General features: G+C 40.5%; 1 protein-coding gene across 7 annotated transcripts in view; it reads left to right on the forward strand.

The window, feature by feature from the left end:
* Positions 1 to 4,153: 4,153 nt before the first annotated feature.
* The window catches only part of UAP1 (UDP-N-acetylglucosamine pyrophosphorylase 1), a 37,986-nt gene continuing 17,393 nt past the window's right edge, over positions 4,154 to 24,746 (forward strand). For 2 of the 7 annotated variants that reach the window (XM_021676180.2, XM_021676181.2), the window contains exons 1-5: positions 4,154 to 4,398; positions 8,634 to 8,970; positions 19,192 to 19,396; positions 21,779 to 21,954; positions 23,924 to 24,096. In XM_021676180.2, coding sequence (XP_021531855.1) covers positions 8,691 to 8,970; positions 19,192 to 19,396; positions 21,779 to 21,954; positions 23,924 to 24,096 — 834 coding nt within the window. In that variant the 5' untranslated portion in view covers positions 4,154 to 4,398; positions 8,634 to 8,690. Of the gene's footprint in view, positions 4,399 to 4,921; positions 5,198 to 8,633; positions 8,971 to 19,191; positions 19,397 to 21,778; positions 21,955 to 23,923; positions 24,097 to 24,746 lie in introns of those variants that run through there. The other 5 variants (XR_002479480.2, XM_021676178.2, XM_021676179.2 and 2 more) reach the window with 4 other exon arrangements.

Here is a 24,746-nt window from a genome sequence, read left to right on the forward strand (position 1 = left end):
ATAATTTCAATCTTGTAGAACAGTATAAAGAAGTTCTAAGCACCCTTTTAAAGTAGCTAATTGTTAGCATTTTCCTCCATTTACTTTATTCTTATTTACTTTGCCTCCCAAATTTCATCCTTCCTTACCCCCATGTATGTATGCACATATATTTCTTTCTGAACCTTTTATTTATTCTTTGAGACAAGGTCTCACTCTGTCACCCAGGTTGAAGTGTAGTGGCATGATCACAGCTCACTGCAGCCAGAACCTCCAGGACTAAAGCGATCCTCCTGCCTCAGCCTTAGGAATAGCTGGGTCCAGAGGCACACACCACTATGCCCAGCTAATTTTTGTGTTTTTTTGTAGAGATGGGTTTTTGCCATGTTGCTCAGGCTAGTCAAATTCCTAGGCTCAAGTGATCCTCTCGTCTTGGCCTCCCAAAGTGCTGGGATTACAGGCTTGAGCCATTGCTCCCGATCTTTCTGAACCATTTAAGAATTGCAGACGTCATATTCTTTTAGTCGAAATATTTTAGTATGTCTTTCCTAAGAAGACAAACATTCTTTTACATAACCATGGCACAATGACCAAAATAAATTTATTTAGTCATTTGTTCACATCCACAACACACAGGAAATAGCTCCAGAATTTTTCCATTGATAAGTATCTTGTGTGGCTTTCAGGTGTGTTTTATAACTCTTCTTATACAGGTTTTGCACATTTTATGCTAAATTTATACTTAATTTTTTTGTTGCTGTTATAAATGGCGTTTTCTCCACCAACGTGTCTTCTAAATGTTATAACGTGCGTATATGAGAGCTATTGATTTCTATATGTTAATTTTATAACTTGCTACCTTACTGATATGGTTTGTCTGTGTCCCCACCCAAATCTCACCTTGAATTTTAATAATCTCCATGTGTCAAGGGCTGGACCAGGTGGAGATAATTGAATCATGGGGGTGGTTTCCACCATGCTGTTCTCCTGATAGTGAGTTCTCACCATATCTGATTCTTTTTTTTTTTTTTTTGTAGACAGAGTCTCACCCCTCCTGGGTTCAAGTGGTTCTCATGCCTCAGCCTCCCAAGTAGCTAGGACTATAGGCACATGCCACCACACCTGGCTAATTTTTGTATTTTTAATAGAGATGGGGTTTCACTATGTTGGCCAGGCTGGTCTCAAACTCCTGATCTCGTGATCCACCTGCCTCAGCTTCCCAAAGTGCTGGGATTACAGGCATAAGCCAACACACCCAGCTGATCTGATGGTTTTTTTTTTTTTTTTTGAAACATAGTCTGGCTCTGTCACCCACGCTGGAGTGCAGTGGCACAATCTCAGCTCACTGCAACCTCCACCTCCCAGGTTCAAGCAATTGTCTTGCCTCAGCCTCTTAAGCAGCTGGGATTACAGGCATGTGCCACCACACTCAGCTAATTTTTGTATTTTTAGTAGAGATAGGTTTTCACCATATTGGCCAGGCTGGTCTCAAACTCCTGACCTGAGATAGGTTTTCACCATATTGGCCAGGCTGGTCTCAAACTCCTGACCTGAGGTGATCCTCCTGCCTTGGCCTCTCAAAATGCTGGGAGCCACTGCGCCCAACCATATGATGGTTTTATAAGGGGCTTCCCTCTTTGCTCAGCAGTCATTCCCTCCTACTGCCCTGTGAAGAGGTGCCTTCCATCATGATTGTACATTGCCTGAGGCTTCTGCAGAACTGTGAATCAATTAAACCTCTTTTCTTTGTAAATTACATCTCAGGTATCTCTTCATAGCAGCATGAAAATGGACTAATACACTTACCAAAATTTTTCTATGGTTAGTCTTATCATTGACTCTCTAGGGTTTTCCAGATATTCTCTTTTGTCATTTGCAAGTCAAAGTAGTTTTACTACTTTCTTAAATCCTTAAAAAATAATTTTTAGTTCTTTTTTTGAGACGGAGTTTTGCTCTTGTTACCCAGGCTGGAGTGCAATGGCGCGATCTTGGCTCACCGCAACCTCCGCCTCCTGGGTTCAGGCAATTCTCCTGCCTCAGCCTCCTGAGTAGCTGGGATTACAGGCACACACCACCATGCCCAGCTAATTTTTTGTATTTTTTGTAGAGACGGGGTTTCACCATGTTGACCAGGATGGTCTCGATCTCTTGACCTCGTGATCCACCCGCCTCGGCCTCTCAAAGTACTGGGATTACAGGCGTGAGCCACCGCGCCCGGCAATTTTTAGTTCTTATATATTTTTTCTAATTCATAAGCCTCTTATGATTTCTGTTGTCTAACTTCATTAGCTGATACCTTTGGTGTAATGTCAAAAAAATCATAGAGCATCCTTGCCTTGTTTTCTTCAATCAGCTCTTAAAAGACAATGCATATAAAAAGTATTTTGAAGGACAGAAATAACTCTAGTGTGAGAAATTTCTGGACATTTAGCTGGTGAGATGAGATTATGACCCATTTTATGCCTAATAACCAGCATAACAAACAAACAGATGAAACTTTAGCAACACAAGGTCAAAGTACAAATTTGATTTTATAGTAGTTCATTAAAAACATTTGAGTGGGACCTCAGTTTTACCTTTTTTCTTTAAAAGATTTCTAACTAATAATTTTGCTCTTTACTCAGTAATTCATCTAAGACTTATAGAATGCCTATAATATTCCAGACATTATCTTAGGTTCTTTCTCATTTTTTACTACACCCATGTGAAATAGGTATTAGCCTCATTTCATAAAAGGACATTGGAGTTTGGAGGGGTTAAATGACTTACCCAAAGTCACACAGTTAGTAAGGGTAGACTGATTTTGAATCTGGGTCTCCTAGTTTGAATTTTTATAAGCACTCAATAATAAATAATAGCTAAAAGTTATTTAGTGTTTACTCCATTTTACATACTTTATATCGATTGGTTTAATGCAACCACCAAATGGCATTTTCATCTTTATTTTATTGTGTTTTTTATAGATGAGAAAACTGACCCACAAGTAGCTTGCCAAAGATCACAAGCAATAAAGAAGGTGAAACTCTTAAGATCCCATGGTTAAGAAACCAATCACTATACTATTCTTTCAAAGAAATGAATGAAGTTCTATGATCATGAGAGATGGAGAGTATTCAATCTCCTGAATGTAAATCTACCAGCATTATTTACCAAGTTTAGGTTTTTCCTGTTACTTGATAAAGGAAATGAAAAGGCCTTTGCACTCAAGAAAGTGGAAGAAAGGCACCTAAATGCCTGAATCTCTTTATGATAGGTGCTATGTTAAATCTAGGTATTTTTGGTATTTCAACATATCGTAGTTCTTGCAAAAACTGCAAAATACGACAAAACTTTAAATGTAAACATAGTTTCCAAGGGCACAGGGCTGAACATATAATAATCTGTGTGCGCACACCCACACTAGGTTATGCAACAGGAGTATAAACACTGGTCCTGCAATGGCCTGGGAGGTCATCGAGGCCCTCCACCATCTTCCTGCAGAGTACTGAGGCCTAGCGACCTTAAGACTGCAGACTCACAATGATGAGCCCAGGCTTACACAAACTTAGGTTACCTAATACCTTTGCTTGCATTTCCTCTCTCCTTTCCTATCTGTGCAAAAGTAAAAAGGCCCGGCTTCACTTTCTTCGGAGCCAAAACACCACCAGAGAGCGAGTTTGGGGCCTGGCCAGATATCTTGCGAACTGCACACAAAATAACTAGCCCAAGGTCAGGGAGCGCGCCAGGCCCGCCCTGAAGGTTTCTCCGCGGAAAAATCCGCCGCTCTTTCCCAACCACCCGCGTGGGTGGCTCTGAAATCCGCCACCTTGGGGACACAGCTCCCCGCCCATCTCTGTGGCCCGCTTGTGCTCCGTGCCGCTGGGCCCACTAAGAGCCTTGGACTCGCACCTCCCAGTACAACCTAGGGACGTCAGGGCTCCTGGGACCCACTAAGGCGCTCTTTGCTGGCCCGGACCCGGCCCCTCCTAGCGGACCCAACTGACATCCCCCCGCCCCAGCTAGTGCGCAGGAGAAGCGGGGCCGCCCGCTGACTGCGCTCCAGGACCATCCCCATTGGGCCAGAGGATGAGTGACGCATTAGGCCCCGCCCTGCCCCGGCGGTCCCCTCCCTTCACGCTCGGCCCCCCACCCCCTAGCCCCGCCCCGGCGCCCCAAGCCGCGCCCGCCTGTTCGCCTGCGCTCTCGACGCTGACGTGTCTAGGCGGTAGGGTTCCACTCCTCCCCGCGCCAGCAGCCACTCGTCGTGGCAAGAGGGGCGGGGTGGCCGGGGCTGGCGTTCCTCTTAGCCCCCGCTCCCGGCCCGCCCCCACGCCGCGGCCCCCCGGATGAGGGTATATATTCGCAGCTGGCGCGGAACGCAGATGAGTGGCCGCGCGGAAGGAGCCGGAGCCGGGCGGAGCTGCCGTTGTGCTGAAGAAGGTGAGGGGCTCCCAGCCCAGTGAGGGGACGGCGGGCTCGGGACCCGGGCAGCGGGGGCCCTGGTCCCGCCGCACACACGGCCACGGGCGCAGACGTGGACACGCGTCGCACGAACGTGCACAGCGCGGGCAGCGGAGCACACGCCGAGGAGCCTCCCGTCCGCCGGCACAGACACACACACACACACACCCCAGCCCGTGCGACCCGCAGTCGCACCCCATCCTCCGCCACCCCGCTGGAGGTTGTGGATGGAGGGCCCGGGGATGGGATGAGCGTGCCCCAGATGCGCTGGGGGCGTTGTGGGAGGAGGTCTGGGCCAGTGTCTGGAGACCTAGGAGGTTGTCTAGGTGTGTGGGGTTGGAATGGGGCCTTTCCCAGGTGGGCAGTAAAGACCTCGAGGCTCTCAGGCTGGGGCCTCGTGGACGGTTATCCCAGGTGTGCGGGCCTCCAGTGGGACAGGAGGTCGTTGAAACTGTCAGGTGGAAGCGAGTTGGTGTGTCTTGAATATATGAGGAAAAGAATTGAGAGCTCTGACAAGGACTAGGAGATACCTTTGGAGGACAGGACAGTGGGGCAAATCCTGTTAGCTTGCCACTTTCTTGCTTTATTTTGGTTTTATTTGTCTTGATACTGGTAGTGAGAGAGGATTGAAATTTCTGGGTTTCCTCTCTCTTGGCCCCCCAGAAGAAGGATGGTATTGGAGGGCTGAGCACACGTACGTTGAACATATGGCAGCTTGAAGTTTGACCTGACGCTGTGCTACACTTATTTCTACATGGTTTATGAAATCTGAAATCAGGTAATAGTGATTATGATCATATGTGTGTGTCATTTGGTGTTGCAAAAGTTTAAAGACTTTTAGGTGAAATTCACTGGGTGTGGACCCAAGAGTTTGCAGGAAACTGAAGGCAGTTGTCTATTCCTTCACTCTTAGTCAGTTGGCTCACTTAGCTGGAACTAAGAAAGACTTCATAGGCTGTGCCGCCTGCCAGGCATTTATAGGATTCAGTTGGTGGTTATGTCTTAACTCTACTGTTTTTAAAAAGCTTTAAAGAGGTTTGCTTACTAATTTTGAGGGCATGCATATACCAGCAGAGATAGGGGCCAGTTGGGGGAGGCCAGAAAACGAGGGAAAAATGCTGGATTTCCTTCATGCTGTTATTTAATAAAAATATATTTGATAATGGTAGATTATTACCAAATTTGTCATTTATTTTGATGCAGATGCATTAGGCTATGGGCATGTACCAAGTTTTGTCATAATTTCTAGAGCAGATTTTCAACTTTTTCAGATTTTGGTTGTCAAAATAAAAATCTGTATCTCTTAATTCTTCTATTCGTTGCTGCTTACCATTACACACACCTGCCTCTAAGCAGCGTTAATGGGAAATATGGTACTATTTTTGTGGCATGGAGGTGCTTATATCTGCCTCAAATAAATATCATAGATAAATTATGGTTGTCCAAAACTCAAGTATGGTTGTTGTATTATGAACATTATACAACATATAAATGAACACGTGACCAGTTATCAAAGTTTATGAGGTATCTTATTTGCATGGATTCATTTTCCCAAGTGTCTGAAGGCGGATGAGTATCTAATGACCTTTTAGGAGGAACTTTTAGGAAAAGTTTGTTTTATATCTTAAAATGTTATAATAATATGTTTGTGTATGCCTTTTAGCAGACAGAGCACTTTTTACTCTTGACTCTCTTGAAGGCATGTGAGAAAGGTTGATTGTCTTATATTCATGAGGAAATACATGTACAGGGAGGTAAAATGATTGCATAGAATCAAATGATGGAGAAGAACCAAGAACAGAGACTTCCTATTCTTTGGTTATCTGGTTCACTGCTGATCTTCCCACTACAATGTACTCCCTTAAATCAGAGGCAAAGCAGTAGCATAAATGAGGTCTTGGGAAAAGCTACATTCCTTGGAAAATAGTTTAATATAAATCTGTTCCACTCAAGTGTCTTTTTTTTTTTTTTTTTTTTTGAGATGGAGTTTTGCTTTTGTTGCCTAGGCTGGAGTGCAATGGCCTGATCTCCAACCTCTGCCTCCCGGGTCAAGCAATTCTCCTGCCACAGCCTTTGAAGTAGCTAGAATTACAGGCATGTGACACCATGCCTGGCCAATTTTGTATTTTTAGTAGAGATGGGGTTTCTCCATGTTGGTCAGGCTGGTCTCCATCTCCTGAACTCAGGTGATCTGCCCGCCTCGGCCTCCCAAAGTGCTGGGATTACAGGCGTGAGCCACCGCGCCCAGCTCAAGTGTGTTTTTTAATATGATTTTTAAAAATTAAAAAAAAAATAGCATCATGACTCTTGAAACCTATGTAAATCAATAGGAATGCCTTTTAATACCATAATGAACGTTCAAAGCTAAGTGTTTTTATTACCACGTCAGGGAACACACAGATATAGGAGCACACAAGCTAGACCTGAGCTTGTAAATGGTGTTTGATGTTTAATAATCCTGGTGAAGTAGAGACTATTATTAATCTCATTTGACAGATAAGATAACCGAGGCATGAGGAAATTAAGTGGCTCAGCTGAGCCTAGAATTGTGCTCTGAACTACCATGTGTGTTACTTTTCACTGTTCTTACAGGAGGAGAAGATAAGTGGGCTGTTTTTTTGGTACCTACTTTTTCCCTCTGTCCCTCACATCGAAGCAGTTATAATGTAGTGATGATTCTTTACAGTGACCCTCAGATTTATTCCTTTCACTCTTATTTTCTCTGCCACTAATCTGGTGAGACCTTTGGTATTTCTTACTGCAGTTGTCTTTTAACTTCTTTTCCTGGTTCTAGTTGTTCCTCCTTACAATCTATTGTATGCCATTGCTCCTGTCTCTCATCTCCTTAAAGCATGGTAACATTGCCCTGTTTGAGAATCTGCTGTTGGCTTTCTATTACTTACTCTATGAAGTCTGAATTTTTTTGCTTAGTTTTCAAGGCTCTTCATGATCTAGCCCGACACTAGGCCATTTTCTATCGTTTGTCATGATGTTCACCTTCTTACTGCTTTCCATCCCACACATGCTTGCTCCTCATGGCCACCAGGCTCTGCTTGTTTCCTAATCTTTTAATTTTTTTTGAGACAGGATCTCCTGTCTCCAGCCTGGAGTGCAGTGACGTGATTATGCCTGACTGCAGCCTCAACCTTTCAAATTCAGGTGATCCTCCACCTCAGCCTCCCAAGTACCTGGTACTGCATGCATCACCACACCTGGCTAATTTTTGTATTTTTTGTAGAGGTGGGGTTTGCCATGTTGCCCAGGCTGGTCTTGAACTCCTGAGCCCAGGCAGTTCGCTTATTCAGCCTGTACTGGGATTACAGTCGTGAGCTATTGCGCCTGGTCTCTCATCTTATCTATGTAGTCTGCCCAACCCTCAACACACAGCTAGACTGTGCCTCTTTGTGAGCTTCTAGACAACACCTATCTCCTCTCAGAGCATTGGTCTATATTGGGCGAGTAGATTAAATATTTACTCATTTTCTTACTTTTTAGCACTATGAAGTTTAATATTTTACTATATTATCACAGAATGCTCTTTAGAAAACATTTGTCTTATTCACTGATTGTTATGTGTGTATTGCTTGTCTCTTTAAGGAGGGTCCAAGTTTTTAGTGAGTAGAGGAAATAGGTGTGTTATTATTGCTTCTTTGCAGAAGTTGCTAATGAAATGAAACGTATTTTTCCTGATTATAGGTGGTTCTGTCTTCCTGAATATTTCAGTATACTGACTATAAGAAAGCATAAACTATCTCTATCATTAGAGATACAAGGAGAGCATTGAAATATTAAGCAGTCAGGTGTTCTTTCCGTGGTAGCTTAGCGGTCAAAGGAGTAATACAGAGACAATTAAACATGGTAAAGAGTGTGAGCCTTGTCAGGCTGCCTGGATTCATATCCCAGCTCCACTCATTGGTCAGGTTGCTTAGCCTCTCTGCCTGTCTTCTCAGCTGTAAAGGAGTGGTAATAATAGTGCCTGTGCCATAGAGTTGTTGAAAATTAAACAAGACCTGAAGGTAAAGTACTTAGAAGTGACTGGTACATATTATTGTCTTACAGGTGTGATCCCTTACAAATATTGAGTGATGGAAAAGCAGAAGTTAATTTCTTTAACATCAAGTTTTAAAAATATTCTTATTTTTAGAAGGGAAAAAAAAAACCCTCAATTTTGGAGGTTGGATTTTGACATGCTGTTAATTACTTTTCTCGTTTAGGTTTACAGGTACATAAATTACACCCCTATTTTCACAAAACTTGGCTATTAGAGCATTATGAACATTGATGACCTCAAACTCAGGTTGTCCAAAGCTGGGCAAGAACACCTACTACGTTTCTGGAATGAACTTGAAGAAGCCCAACAGGTAGAACTTCATGCAGAGCTCCAGGCCATGAACTTTGAGGAGCTGAACTTATTTTTCCAAAAGGCAATTGAAGGATTTAACCAGTCCTCTCAGCAAAAGAATGTGGATGCTCGAATGGAACCTGTGCCTCGGGAGGTGTTGGGCAGTGCCACAAGGGATCAAGATCAGCTCCAGGCCTGGGAAAGCGAAGGTACTGGGCATGTACATATTTGTTCTGAAGTTTATTTGAGATATACTAAAATTGTTCAGGTAGCTAGATCATGTAACTATTATTTTGATTTATACTACATTAAACCAGGTGACCCAGCAGAAAGTGACAGATTGTCTTTTCATTTTTGATGCTCCATTCAAGGCTTCTCTCATTCAAGTCTTAATTTGCCTCCAGTCTTTTCCTCCTCAGTTTCCATACTTCTGCTAGATTTCTTTTCCTGAAGTTATATACACAAGATAAATACTTAAGGTTAAGCTGGCTTAATCTTTAAACCTGCCCTAACTTGACCCTAACCTATATTTTCAACCAGCATTTTAGCTAACCAAATAATTCACCTTTCCCTGAACATGATATCATGCCTTCCCTGCCTTTGCTCATGTTTATCCTTGGCTTGATGTGGCCTTTGCCCTTTCCCTGCCTGGCTAGGTCACCTTGTAAGGTCATCTCTTGGAGTTGTACAGTGCAGTAGTTCTGCCACTTGGGGAATTTACACATTCATTAAGGTTCACCACACATAATATTTGATCTATGACCTTTTTCTTCAGTGTCTCCAGTTAGAAGTAGTTGTTCATGCTTTTACTTCATCTAGCTTATCATAAGAGTTGTTTAACTTTTGTCTTTCTCAGTACGTTGTAAGTTCTTGAAGAGCAGCCCATGTACTAGTTGTCTCTATATGTCACGTAGCATTTAGAACAGTTTTATAGTTATAAGTTGATCAATAAGTGTTTGTTGAATTGCCCCAATGCTTTTCATTCTAAACCATATAAAAAAATCTGTCACCGTAACCTAATACTTATTTGTGCTTTTGAGAATGGCAAAATAGCTCAGATGTAGCTTTTGGTGGAGTTGAAAGCTATGGTTTTGCAATCTGCTTCTCCTCTGTAAGTAAAATGTTGACTAAATATTGTAGCTGATGACCTGAGTGTTTGTACATGATCCTTGTCAAATCTGGGCCTCATTTTCTCAACTGTGAATGAGAACTTGGACAGATATTTCTCTTAACTTTTTAAAAGACATTATTTTATTGCAAAAATAATATTGAAATGACAGATTGGCTGTAATCTCATCAAAGCTAAATTTTTAGTTGCTCACATTACCACCTAGTACTTGATTGTATACATATTTTTTTGTTTCTTTGTTTCTGAGACAGTTTCACTCTGTTGCCCAGGCTATAGTGCAGTGGTGTGATCTCATTCACTGCAACTTCTGCCTTCCAGGCTTAAGCGATTCTCCTGCCTCAGCTTCCCGAGTAGCTGGGATTACAGGTGTGCACCACCATGCCCAGCTAAGCTTTTGGTATTATTAGTAGAGATGGGTTTCACCATGTTGGCCAGGCTGGTCTTGAACCCCTGACCTCAAGTGATCCACCCACCTTGGCCTCTGAAGATATTGGTATTACAGGCATGAGCCACTGTGCCTGGCTGGATTGTATATATATTTGATTTCATAGATGTGCAGTAATACTATACATCCAATTTTATGGTCTGTATTTGCTCTACACCTTGGCTATTTTTATTTTGTTTTCCACTCTTTGGCATCCTCCTGCCCCCTGTACAAAGAAAGATTACTGGCATTATCAACCTTCTGTATACCTTTCTCTTTCTCCAGGCACATAAATTTACTGATTTTCAAAAGGTGTTCCAAAGAATCCCAGGGTTTTCACTGTTGGGGAAGCTGCCTCTTACAGGGAGGGAGGGAGCAGGTACTAAACTGGTAGGTCTCCAACCCCTTTATCCTCCACTATGAGTAGTTCTACTTTTTTCTGTTCAGTGTATTTGATCTTTACATGAGGTTTTATTTAAAAGAGTTTAAAGGTTTAAAAACAGTTTGAAAATAATTGGATCTTCTTCAAGAAGGTGCTTTCCAGATGTGAAATGCTTGATAGTAGCTATCCTAGCTTTTTACTTAGGATAAGGCTTTGCCACTAAGATGTGAGAGAATGATGCCTAGATGTGTCCTTGTGAATGAAGAGTTTAATGATACCATGACTTCTGTTACTTTGGATTCATGAATCTTTCCCTCCTTCCCTGGGTTTCTTTCTTTATTTTTTTATTTTTTTTATTTTTTTTACAGGGGAAGTAAGCATTGCTTTTGTCCTTCCCTGGGTTTCAAAAAGGCTACCGTTCCAAACCAGAAGCCACACAGTCCTTTCTTTATCCTCTAGTATCCCAGTTGCCTGTATTTTTCCTTGGGATTTTAAGGGGACGAAGTCTTAGTAATAACTGTAATGGAAAGTCAAAGCTTTGACCTTGTGTAATGGGGTACATAAGCCACAGTTATGATATCCTGTAATTTGAGTTTTCTTTATGGCCTTTTTGTTGGACTAGGTGGAGCTAGTCTACAGTTATGACTTTTCATGTAAACTAAAATCCGGAACTATTAGAACCAAGTATAGCATAACACAGTGCAAACTTCCTTTTGGCTTAGTGTCAAGTGAAAGGTATTTATTTGTAGCTTAAACAGTAAGGGTGGAGAGGGAGACTTTATGTTGACATTATATCCTTTTCACTTAGCCAGAAACTGCCATGTATCTGCAAATTCATAACAAAATGAAGTTTCTGCAGTATCAAAGGGAAGAGAAGCCACTGGGACGATTATGGCATTGTATTTCAAGTAGTAGGAGGATCCTGGTATTGTATCAAGGACATTTTTTTACCCTCAACCCCTGTATAATGGGGGAATAAAAGCATTGTCCGGTAATTGCAAAGTATCTGGTAATTATTCAGATGATAACGGACATTTTTACAACTAGAGTGGAAAATTCTGAAGGAAGAATATAAGTGATCACTGTGCTCCTTGTTAAAGAGAGATCTTGCTTTAATTCTTGAAGTTTTCTGGCCAGTTGTAGAAAATGTAGAGGAGCAACTAGAAAATCTTTATTTTACAAAGCTGAGATCTTGAAAGAGAAGTAATTAGCAGCTTTGACGAGGCCGGGTGTGGTGGCTCACCCCTGTAATCCCAGCACTATGGGAGGCCGAGGCAGGCGAATCACTTGAGGTCAGGAGTTCGAGACCAGCCTGACCAACTTGGTGAAATCCCATCTCTTAAAAAAAAAGCTTTGTTGAGCATCTGTAATTTTGGTAAAGATACACTGGAAAAACCTGTTTGCTTGATAAAAATTCCTCTTCTTTATTACAGCAAATGCATGCTTATTTGAACACAAATCTACCAGTTTTATAATATCTAATTACTATTCAGTCTTAGCCTTTTTTGCCTACAAGACATTTTCCTATTTATCATAATGATGCTTCTCTACCATATAGCACTATAGTAGAAAAGTAAATGGATCGTTTAGAAGAAATACATTGTTGTTTTTTTTGTTTTTTTTTTTTTTTGAGATGGAGTCTCACTCTGTCACCCAGGCATGCAGTGGCGTGATCTTGGCATACAGCAACCTCCACCCTAGATTTAAGCAATTCTCCTCTGTCAGCCTCCCAAGTAACTGGGATTACAGATGTCTGTCACCACACTTGGCTAAGTTTTGTATTTTTAGTAGAGGCAGGGTTTAATTTCCTAATTGTCACATGGGTTTAAATACATTTATAATTAATTAACATTTTTCAGGTAGGTGCTTTGCTCAGCTCACATGTTGGTCAGGCTGGTCTCGAGCTCCTGACCTCAAGTGATCTGCCCACCTCGGCATCCCAAAGTGCTGTTATTACAGGTGTGAGCTACCTTACCTGGCCCAAGAGATACATTCTTAACATTATTTCCTCTTCATTTTCTTAAATCTAGGATATTGATGTTTTTAATATATTTGTTTTATTTTGAAAGTAATACATGTTTATTTTAGAGAAATTGGAAAATACTAAAAATTACAAAGAAAAAAATACAAATCTCTGTAATTCCACCATACAGAGATACTTGATAGTAATATTTTACAGTATTTTCTTTGACACACACACATATGCATATCTTGGGATTGTGGTTTGTGTTTAGTTTTGTAGCTTGCACAAGAATTTGTTATCATGAAAAATGTCAAGGCTATTTTGAAACAAATATTTAGTAGCAAAATCAGTATAGTGAACCCCCACGTGAGTCACCTTCATTAAAAATTAAGAAATTTTTGCTCCTTTTGCTTTCTTTCTCCCTCTCTTTTTTTTTTCCTTTGCTGCAGTATTTTTTGGCAAATTCCAAACATCATTTTATTTTTATCCTCATATAGTTTGGTATCCATCTCTAAATATATGGGTGTTTTCTTACTAATCACATGCCATTATTATACCTAGTGAAAATCATCTAATGGAATCTCTGTTATCTAAAACTGGTTCAGATAGAGATTTTCCTGATTAGTCTGCTTTTTGTGCTTAACCATTTTGGGGAAATATAGTTTCAGCTATAACTTGATTAAAAATTAAAGACTTAAATTATTCCCTCTGACTAACTTTCTTGGATAGCTTTCCTTTATTTCTACCAGTTGAATAGCCTGTTTACCCTACTCCACTTGTCCTGGAGTTCTGACAGTGCTTTACTCCAGAAGGACCTGTGCTGTCTTCCTTGTTTCAGCACATGCCCAAATTAAAGTGTACAGGAGGAACGAGTCCAAGTAGGAAGTTATCCAGGAAGCATTTGACCTCTGACAGCCACTGTGAACTTTTCTCTCTGTTTTTTTGTGAATGTTATCAGTAAAAGTGCTCAGATTTTCTTGGGCCCGCAATGCATGACTCTCCAAGGAGAGAGTTATACTCCAACCTTGGAAATGTGTCAGTCTGGCTTGATGTTTTTTTTTCCAACTTCTGATTTTTTTTTTTTTTGAGACAGAGTCTCACTCTGTTGCTCAGGCTGGAGTGCAGTGGCGCGATCTCAGCTCACTGCAACCTTTGCCTCCTGGGCTAAAGCAATTCTCCTTTCTCAGCCTCCCCAGTAGCTGGGATTATAGGCACCTGCCACCACACCCAGCTAATTTTTGTATTTTTAGTAGAGATGGGGTTTCGCCATGTTGGCCAGACTGGTCTCCAACTCCTGACCTCAAGTGATCTACCCAACTTGGCATGCCAAGTGCTGGATTACAGGTTGGCCAGACTGGTCTCCAACTCCTGACCTCAAGTGATCTACCCAACTTGGCATGCCAAGTGCTGGATTACAGGTGTGAGCCATGTCCCAAGTGCTGATATTTATAGGTGTGAGCCACTGTGCCTAGCTCCTTTTTTCAATTTCAATTTCAGTTTTGCTTGTGTTGAGTTCCCTTGGGTAGGAAAGGTATTAACTCTTATGTCTTATCATGAAGAGATAGAAAGGGTGATACACTGATGAACTTCTCAGTGTTTTTCAGTAGTTCTGCAGAAGTAGCTTTAGGATAAAAATTTGTGATTTCCTAATTGTCACATAGGTTTAAATACATTTATAATTAGTTAACATTTTTCAGGTAGGTGCTGTGCTGCCATATAAAATTTATGTTATGACAAACACAGTTTAAAATAATGTATAATTGCCATATAACCAAAAAGGCTTATTGAATTTTATGGGCCCACTTAATTCAAAACAGCGTTTTATCTGTCATCATAAGACAGATACTAATTTATGTGGTACATACTTTTGATAAACATTGCAGCTTTATTGTAGTAACAGAGCTGAAGTAGATGAGTAACTCACTGAGTACTTCAACTAGTGTACACACAGTTTGATACTGTGAACAATAGCTATAGCTGCATTTCATTTGTGAATTACAGCTGGCCTTGATTTTCCAGGGACTGCTGCCTTTTCTCTTGTTTTTCACTGTTTACTCATAAGTGAGATGTGTAAAACAGGAAGAAGTTAATGCAGAACCTTTTTATTGCAAATGTATGTGGATTGTGTTGTAGTTCATTATAATAGTTGTGGTTAGACAGAGATGAGATGTAAATGGATATCTACCTGGTAAAGTACATCTGGTTGGCATCATCTCAGTGCCACTGTTAAGTGGTGACTGGACTGGTTATCAGGTTCGGAGATGGAAAGAAGCACTGAAGAGTGAACAGGAGTTGAGGAAACAAACACATGCCATTTATCTGAATAAAGAATGAGGCCACTGTGAGCTGCTGGCTAGCAAAACTTTTCATTTATTTATTTATTTTTGAGATAAGAGTTTTGCTCTTGTTGCCCAGGCTAGAGTGCAGTAGCATAATCGCAGCTCACTGCAGCTTCTCCCTCCTCGGTTCAAGCAAGTCTCCTGCCTCAGCCTCCTGAGTACAGGTGTGAGCCACCACGCCTGGCTAATTTTTTTATTTTTAGTAGAGATGGGGTTTCACCAAGTTGGCCAGGATCGTCTTGAACTCCTGACCTTGTGATCCACCCGCCTCGGCCTCCCAAAGTGCTGGGATTACAGGCATGAGCCACCACGCCTGGCCTTATTTTCTAGAAACCATAGTTTATTTGATATAATTCAGGAAATAACCAAATATAAAACAATTTTCAAATGTCTTCTATGGTTCCCTGTTCCCTTTAAATTTCTTCATCTCAGTTATTTTGTATAGTGGTTATGGGTCTTGCTTAAGGCAAATAGAAACTCAGGATGGCTGTTAAAAATTTCAATGTTTGGGAAGTTTTGGAGAATGTTGGCTCTTCTTGCTCAACAGTTTTTTTGTTTAGGATGGTGGGTAAGACAGACAGAAAACAAAAGGCAACACAACCTCTGGTGGCAGGGTGGTATGGTGGTGAAGACGTCTTGGAGTCAGGTTCTAATCCTGATTCACATTTACTAGCTCTGTGACCCTGGGCGAGACTCTTAACTTCTCTGAGTATATTATCTCTAAAGTAGTGAAAATTACACAGTACCTGCCTCTTAGATTATAGTTACTGTTTTGGGTTCTATTTTGGTTACTCCTGATTTTATATTCTTATTTTCAAATTCTTTGGTGAAATACAGTTAAATGCTATGGAGTTAACAAGGACAATTCTGGTTTTAGGGAAGGAAGAAAGATTTAACTCCCAGGTAGCTAAGATCAGCTTCATATCAAAGGTGAAAATTATGAAAATATATAATGTGCTTTTGAGTTTTTAAACTGAAAAAATAGCTGGAATAGGCTGGGCATGGTGGGTCACGTCTGTAATCCCAGCACTTTGGGAGGCTGAGGTGGGCGGATCACTTGAGCCCAGGAGTTTGAGACCAGCCTGGGCAACATGGTGAGACCCTAGTCTCTATTAAAAATACAAAAACTAGCTAGGTGTGATGGTGTGCACCTGTAGTCTCAGCTACATGGGAGGCTGAGGTGGGAGGATCACTTGAACCCAGGAAGCAGAGGTTGCAGTGAGCCAAGATTGTGCCACTGTACTCTAGCCTGGGTGGCAGTGTGAGACTCTGTCTAAAAATAAATAAATAAATACATAAAAAGAAAAAGCTGGAATAATTGCTGAATAATGTTCTTGGACTGTACTTACTAATGAAGGAAAAATTATAGAATCAGAACTGGCTCTAAATTTATAATGGGCTTATTTTTCTTTATGTTGTTGACTTACTAATGTATTAGTTTAAAGAAAACCCAGTATATCGGCTGGGCGCAGTGGCTCACGCCTGTAATCCCAGCACTTTGGGAGGCCGAGGCAGGCGGATCATGAGGCCAGGAGTTTGAGACCAGTCTGGCCAACATGATGAAACCCCATCTCTACTAAAAGTACAAAAATTAGCTGGGTATGGTGGCAAGAGGCTGAGGCAGGAGAATCGCTTGAACCTGGGAGGCAGAGATTGCGGTGAGCCACAGTCGTGCCACTACACTCCAGCCTGGACAACAAGAGTAAAACTTCGTCTCAAACAACAACAACAACAACAACAAAAAACCCAATATATCAAAAACAAATAAAGCACAAAGTTGGTAAATGAAATAAACCCACATTACCCAAGGATTTTAAAATAATAATTGATAGTTGCCACCACTGCGTCCTCTGTCTCAGCCAACAGTTGTGGTCAGTGGCCAGGTTTGTTCACAAAATTTCTAAGAATTCTAATGGAAGTGTGAAACTCAGAAAACAAGAACAAAACCTTTTACCATGCCTTTAATTTTATAGTTTTTCTAGCTTACCAGAGACCCAATTTCCACATAGCCTCTTCCCACAAGCTCCTCTGCCTTGTGGTACAGAGACTGTCCACTTTTGAATGAAAAGATGGGTCTTAGGAGTGGATTATGGCAAGATTTTTTTTCCTTTAATTAAGACTGAGAGCTCTTTTGTAGCTTTTATAGTTACATTTATTTGCATTTGGATCTCAAATCCATCTTGAATTTATTTTGGTTCAAAGAATAACATTTTCTTTTTCTTTTTTTTAGAGATGAGTTCTCCATGTTGGTCAGGCTGGTCTTGAACTCCCGACCTCAGGTGATCCGCCCACCGTAGCCTCCCAAAGTGCTGGGAAGGAATCATATTTTTATTCAAGCGTTATGCTTGATGACTACTTATTGCTGAATATTCAACTGGCAAAAATTGACAGGCTTCCAGACCAAAGAAATAAATCAGTAATGAAAATACTCTGAGTCTTACATTCTTCTGAGCTGGTATAGATGGGCTGTTTTTGAAAAATGCATTTTATTTATTTATGTATTTTTGAGACAGAGTCCTGCTCTGTCACCCAGGCTAGAGTGCAGTGGGACGATCTCGACTCACTGCATCCTTCGCCTCCCAGGTTCAAGTGATTCTCCTGCCTCAGCCTCCTGAGTAGCTGGGATTACAGGTGCCTGCCACCATGCCTGGCTAATTTTTGTATTTTTAGTAGAGATGGGATTTTGCCATGTTGGTTAGTCTTGTCTGGAACTCCTGACCTCAGGTGATCCTCCCACCTCAGCCTCCCAAAGTGCTGGAATTACAGGCGTGAGCCACCATACCTGGCCTAAAAAATTCATTTTAACAAATTTTATTACTATATATTTACATTTGCATGTAATAAAATGCACTAGTTTTTTTGTTTTGTTTTGTTTTTGAGACAATCTCACTGTCACCCAGGCTGGTGTGCAGTGGCATGTTCTTGGCTTACTGCAACCTCTGTCTCCTAGGTTCAAGCAATTCTTGTGCCTCAGTCTCCTGAGTAGCTAGGATTACAGGCACATGCCACCATGCCTGGCTAATTGTTTGTATTTTTAGTAGAGATGGGGTTTTGCTATGTTGGCCAGGTTGGTCTGTTCTTGAATTTCTGGCCTCAAGTGATCTGCCTGCTTTGTAGTTTTATGTTTTTGTTTTTTGTTTGAATCTTGATTTGTTACCCAGGCTGGAGTGCAGTGGCGTGATCTCAGCTCACTGCAACCTCTGGCTCCTGGGTTCAAGCGATTCTCCTGTTTCAGCCTACAGGTGTGCACCACCATGCCTAGCTAATTTTTGTATTTTTAGTAGAGACAGGTTTTGCCATGTTGGCCAGGCTGGTCTCAAACTCTTGACCTCAGGTGATCCACCCACCTCGACCTCCCAAAGTGCTGGGATTACAGGGGTGAGCCACTGCGCCCAACCAATTTCATGTTTTAACAAATGTATACCCATATAACTACCATCCCAGTCAACATAGCACGTTTTCATCACCCTACAAAGACTTCTGATGCCCTTTGCAGGTGATACCCCAAATTCATTCTTTTGAGTTGGGTTTCAAACCAGAAATGCTAACTTCAGAGCCTGAGTTCTCAACCATTATACTTTACTGTTTTCCTAACTGAAAATTTCTTTTCTTTATATAGCTTAGGTGCTATATTTGCATGCTCATTAATTATCCATTATAGGCTGGAGGTGATTCTGTTGTCATTCATCCTGAAACTTTGATATTTTCTTTTATTCTTTTTCTTGACTTGCCATATCAATCAGTAGTCAAATTTTTGCAAAACATTTATATTATCTCTTGGTTCTTGCCTACTAACATTATCAGCAAGAAATATTTAGTTCATTAAAATACATTGTTCATTATTTGGTATTTGGTTGGGTTATATAAATTTAATTGTTTTAATAATAGAAATTTTTTTTTTAGCAAGATAGTCATCCACCATTCTATGTAGATCTGTGTTCTCTGTGCCTTACGTCAATAAGTCCCTGTCTTGTTATTTCAGTCCCATGTTATCAATAAAAGCAGCAAGCAGCCTTTGGTCCAAGCCAGATTCTCCACCACTAGCCTGTACCCCAAATTAGCAAATGATCTCAGGACAAGGCAGCTGTATCGCCTTACTTCCCTTTCGATGAGTCTTTGCTGCTGCCTATGTATATTTAATACTAAAGTGTTGAATTGTAGAGGTTTTGTGATGCAAGTGTTTTCTTTTCTAGGACTTTTCCAGATTTCTCAGAATAAAGTAGCAGTTCTTCTTCTAGCTGGTGGGCAGGGGACAAGACTCGGCGTTGCATATCCTAAGGGGATGTATGATGTTGGTTTACCATCCCATAAGACACTTTTCCAGATTCAAGCAGAGCGTATCCTGAAGCTACAACAGGTGGCTGAAAAATACTATGGCAACAAATGCATTATTCCATGGTAAGATACGTCTCATTATTGTAGTGTGTCTGAACATATATTGTTTTATAATATTCAAAATGCATATTCACTTTATTCATAAGCAGACATATTTCTTGTTACTATTGATTTTCTTGGGAGGTGTACTTTACTATATATGTTAAAAGTAATGTATATTATTGCTTGATAGATGACCACTGTTGACTTAATGAGCAATATATACTCACCACCAACTTTTATATTCCTAAGTAGCTTAAAGTACTCAGTGAGTTCTCTCCATCTAGAAAGTCATTATTTTCAAGTACCAAGTTATTTAGCTCTCCCACACCCGTGCCTCTTCCACATACATACCAGGCGAAAGCTGCATTGACTTCTGTGCTATGGGCCATACTTGTGTCCTCAGCCTCTGCTAGTATATTGTATTCTCAGGTTCTCAGGGCCTTCACCTTGGTTAGTGTTAGCTCCTTTTTTTTGAGTGTAATGGTGCAGTTTCAGCTCACTGCCACCTTTGCCTCCTGGTCTCAAGCCATCCTCCCACCTCAGCCTCCCCAGTAGCTGGGACTATGGGCACCCGCCACTATGCCTGGCTGATTTTTTGTAGAGACATGGTTTCACTTGTTACCTAGGCTGGTCTCAAATTCCTAGCTCAAGCCATCTGCCTGCCTGGACCTCCCAAAGTTCTGGGATTACAGGTGTGAGCCACTGTGTCCAGCCAGTGCTAGCTTCCTAAGTACCAAGAGATTACAGAAGATCCTGCTTTGCTTTTTAGAAGTTTTTGGTTCAGCTCTTTAATCTCTTTCCTAGGCCAGTTTTGGAGGTTAGCATGTTTTGAGGGGAATCTCAGCTGTGTGTTTGAGGTCCCCCAAGTCCCTATCTTGTTATTTCAGTCCCATGTGATCAACAAAAGCTCCACTAGTTCCTGTCCCCCAGCAGCAGCCTTTGGTCCAAGCCAGATTCTCCACTGCTAGCCTGTACCCCAAATCAGCAGATGTCCTCAGAACAAGACAGCTGTATAGCCTCAGTTCCCTTTTGAAAGATTCTTTTTCTGGATGTTTAGTTCCAATCTGTTTTGCCTCTGAAACTCTCTGATGCCTTTAAAAATATGCTTTCTGTAATTTTCCTAGCTTTTCTAGCTCTGCTCACTATGAATACTGGCCTGCTCTGAGCTGTTTTGTTCATCTTGACTCCTGTGAGGGATTTGGAGGAACATCTGTGTTCTAAGTGGCCAACATTCTACTTACAGCCCTGGCCTCTTACTATTATGTTGAATTTTCTTCTCTCTCTTTCTTCCATCTCCTAACAACTCAGAATTTCTTTTCTTTGCTTTTTTTTTGAGACAGAGTCTTGCTCTGTCATCCAGGCTGGAGTGCAGTAGAGCAATCTCAGCTCACTGCAACCTTCGCCTCCCTGGTTCAAAAGCGATTCTCCTGCCTCAGCCTCCTGAGTAGCTGGGACCACAGGCGCGTGCCACCACACCTGACTAATTTTTTTGTATTTGTAGTAGCGACAAGGTTTTACCGTACCATCCTGACCTCGTGATCTGCCCTCCTCAGCCTCTCAAAGTGCTGGGATTACAGGGGTGAGCCACCACGACTGGCCTTGTTCTTTTCTTATGCAGAGAAGTTTAGCCACTTCTTTTGTCATCTTCTAAATATATCCAAACCTTTCGTACCTGAAGTTCAAAATATTCAGGATAATTTGTTAAACAGATATCTCCTGTGGTATGAAATACCATTTTGTTTATTTATTTAACAAATATTGAGTGCCTGTTTCCAGGTGTTGAGGATAAATCAGTAAGCCAAACAGACAAAAATCCCTTCTTAAATGTAATTTACATTCTTGTCAGGGCAAAAGCTACCACAGTCACTAATTATAGTTTTAGATATAATTTTTTTCTTCTTTGCCACACTAGCATGGGTTGGATTTTTGTGACAACAGAAAGTGTAATTATACTTTTATGATTTTTAAATGGAGGGTTGCCAGAGCCCAAATTGCATTTCAAATTTTAATAAAAAGAATCCCAAGAGATCATGAAACTATATTACAGTTGCCCTTTTCTCCCTATTTACTCAGAATAGGAGTTTTAAATTTAAAATACACTTTCACAGAGTTCTAAAATGTTTACTTAAGCCATTTTATAGGTTCTCCGGAAGGAGGTATGTTTAGTATGTTTAATATTGTTAAGTAGATTTATTTTATGCATAAGGGTTGACGAAATTACTGAAAGAAATTCCCCTTGGGTAATAGCTAATAAATGTGTCTTACCCAAAAAAAACATGAAGGAAGTCAAAATAATGAGCAAGTGCTTTCAGAGATATCTTTAGCTTAGAAAATAGATAAAACTTTATTTTGCCCTAATCTACCTAGCACTATTGCTTAGAAGATGTAATTTTCTCTTGTAAGGTATATAATGACCAGTGGCAGAACAATGGAATCTACAAAGGAGTTCTTCACCAAGCACAAGTACTTTGGTTTAAAAAAAGAGAATGTAATCTTTTTTCAGCAAGGAATGCTCCCTGCCATGAGTTTTGATGGGAAAATTATTTTGGAAGAGAAGAACAAAGTTTCTATGGCTCCAGGTTTGTAATCATCCTTATTTAATGGTGACTAGAAAGGATAATAACACACATCATCAAATGTTGTTTTCTTTTTAACATGATGATTTAGGTATTTAAAAATTAAAATATATGTATTTTTTGCAGTTTGGAAATGATTTAAATAGATAAAAATGCCCATTGAGGCCAGGAGCGGTGGCTCACGCCTATAATCCCACCACTTTGGGAGGCTGAGGCGGGTGGATCACGAGGTCAAGAGATCGAGACCATCCTGGTCAACAAGGTGAAACCCTGTCTCTACTAAAAATACAAAAATTAGCTGGGCATGGTGGTGTGCGCCTGTAGTTCCAGCTACTCGGTAGGCTGAGGCAGGAGAATTGCTTGAACCCAGGAGGCGGAGGTTGCAGTGAGCCGAGATCGCGCCATTGCACTCCAGCCTGGGTAACAACAGCGAAACTCCGTCTCAAAAAAAATGCCCATTGATAGAAGGATATACTTACACTTGTTGTGAATGTCTGCTTTATGAAGCAATTTGAGCAGCGTTCAGGGTATTCATTCTCAAGTATTTTACTTTTTATTTTTTTAAATTTTTGAGATAGAGTCTCACTCTGTTGCCCAGGCTGGAGTGCAGTGGCATGATCTTGGCTCACTGCAACCTTCGCCTCCTCGATTCAAGCGATTCTCCTGCTTCACCTTCCTGAGTACCTGGGATTATAGGCGCGCACCACCACGCCTGGCTAATTTTTTGTATTTTTAGTAGAGATGGGGTTTCGCCACGTTGGCTAGGCTGGTCTCAAACTCCCGACCTCAAGTGATCCACCTGCCTTGGCCTTCCAAAGTACTGGGATGACAGGCATGAGCCACCGTGCCTGGCCATATAGCAAATTCATGGCTAAATTATTTATTATAGTGAAAACTTGGAAACCATATGCTATTTAACAAATGAGAGGCTAAATTGTAGTTTATACATAGCATTAATTCTTAAATAGCATTAAAATTACTGGTGGCATTAAATGATAAAAATTATTTCAGTAGGTTAAGTAAGAGAATACAAAATGAAAAACTGCATACAGTCTATGATTAGGGGCACTGCTTTGCACAATTCCAGGTAGTGCATACACATTGTGGCTTGTTAAGGGGACCCACTAAAATTGGACAGTGTATTTGCCTGTGTAGCCACATTCAGTGACCCTGAGTATAATCTCAATCTATAAAATTGAGATTTATATTTATGTGAATATATATTTATGACAGATTTGTATTTATGTGAATCTGTGCTTGTAGGAAAGGCTGAAAATAATATTAACAGTGGTGCTCTCTAGATGTAGGCTTTTATTTCATTTTAATTCTTTGGGTTAATGGAAGAGTTACTATTCTTAGCTGTATTTTGTGAAGTCTAATTTTTCATCATTTAAGCTATGGCTAAGGTTGTTATTGGACAAAGTACATTAAAGCACCACTATAAATAGATGGAGAAAGAGGAGGCTTTATTTGTATCTACTTTAAATCACCTTAGGCCTTCCTATCAATCTGTTTGTTTAACAAATGATTTGATATAAAATAGTTATGTATTTTTATTTTTGAGATGGGTGAAATTGTTGGCATTAGGGTTATAAATACAGAGCTAACTTGAATCATACAAATGTTAATAAAACTTGAAATGTTATAAAATAATCATTGCCCGATAAAAGATTTTATATTGTACAATATATTACTAGAAGGGGCTGAGTTAAAAAAAAAAGATATATTTTTTGAGGTTGCCTGATCTTACATTGATAGTGTTATTCTCTGAGTAGTTAATGCTAAGTGACCTTCAAAATACTATAGTTTAATTTTTTTGATACCTGATTCCTTCCTTATAGATACTCAGTTTTCTTGCCTTTGTAATGTGAATTTTGGCTTTAAGGGATCTTAACCCCAGTTTGGAAACAATCTTTGTGTTACCTTTATAATGGATTTTGGTGTGCTACTAATGGGCTATTTTATCTTCCAGATGGAAATGGTGGTCTTTATCGGGCACTTGCAGCCCAGAATATTGTGGAAGATATGGAGCAAAGAGGCATTTGGAGCATTCATGTCTATTGTGTTGACAACATATTAGTAAAAGTGGCAGACCCACGGTTCATTGGATTTTGCATTCAGAAAGGAGCAGACTGTGGAGCAAAGGTAATGCCTTTCTCAACTATGGTGAAGCTTTTGATGGTCTTTCTCTGTCGTATATGCATTCCAGAAATCAAACCATGTTTATTAGGGTGATTTGAATATTTTAGAACCATTTATCTCTCTAAAGTAACTAAACTGTCCCACACCCACTTTTTTTCTTAAATTTGCAAGATTTGATTCTAGAAGTAATGTTGTATACTTATCAATCACAAGTAAGAGTTTAAACGATGTGAGGATGATTTGTAAGTACTTGGGAAAGTGATCATCACTAGACCTGGGTTGGATTCATTAATTTCAAATTGTGTTCAATCAGATGAACACAGCTTTTTTCCTATGACAAAGTTATTTGAGTAGGTAAGGAAAATATGGTAGAAATAACAGATTTAGGCTTCCTAAGTCATGTGACAAGGTATCTCATGATGTTCTTTTGAATAAGATGGAAATATGCAAGTTAGGGATAAAGACAATTAAAGAGATGAATAACTCTGCTTGAAGGACCACACACAGACTAAGTTGGAGGCAGGTTTTTAATGATATGTAATGAATCTGTTCTTGGCATTGTACTTTTCAGCACTTTTTAAGTTGCGTAGATGATGGCATGTCTTTATGGTAGCAAACAAAATATATGTTATAGCTAGAAATAAAATAGCAAA

Source organism: Aotus nancymaae, unplaced genomic scaffold (assembly GCF_030222135.1).
Source record: "Aotus nancymaae isolate 86718 unplaced genomic scaffold, 86718_ANA_hifiasm-v0.15.2.pri h1tg000108l, whole genome shotgun sequence".
NCBI lineage: Eukaryota > Metazoa > Chordata > Mammalia > Primates > Aotidae > Aotus > Aotus nancymaae.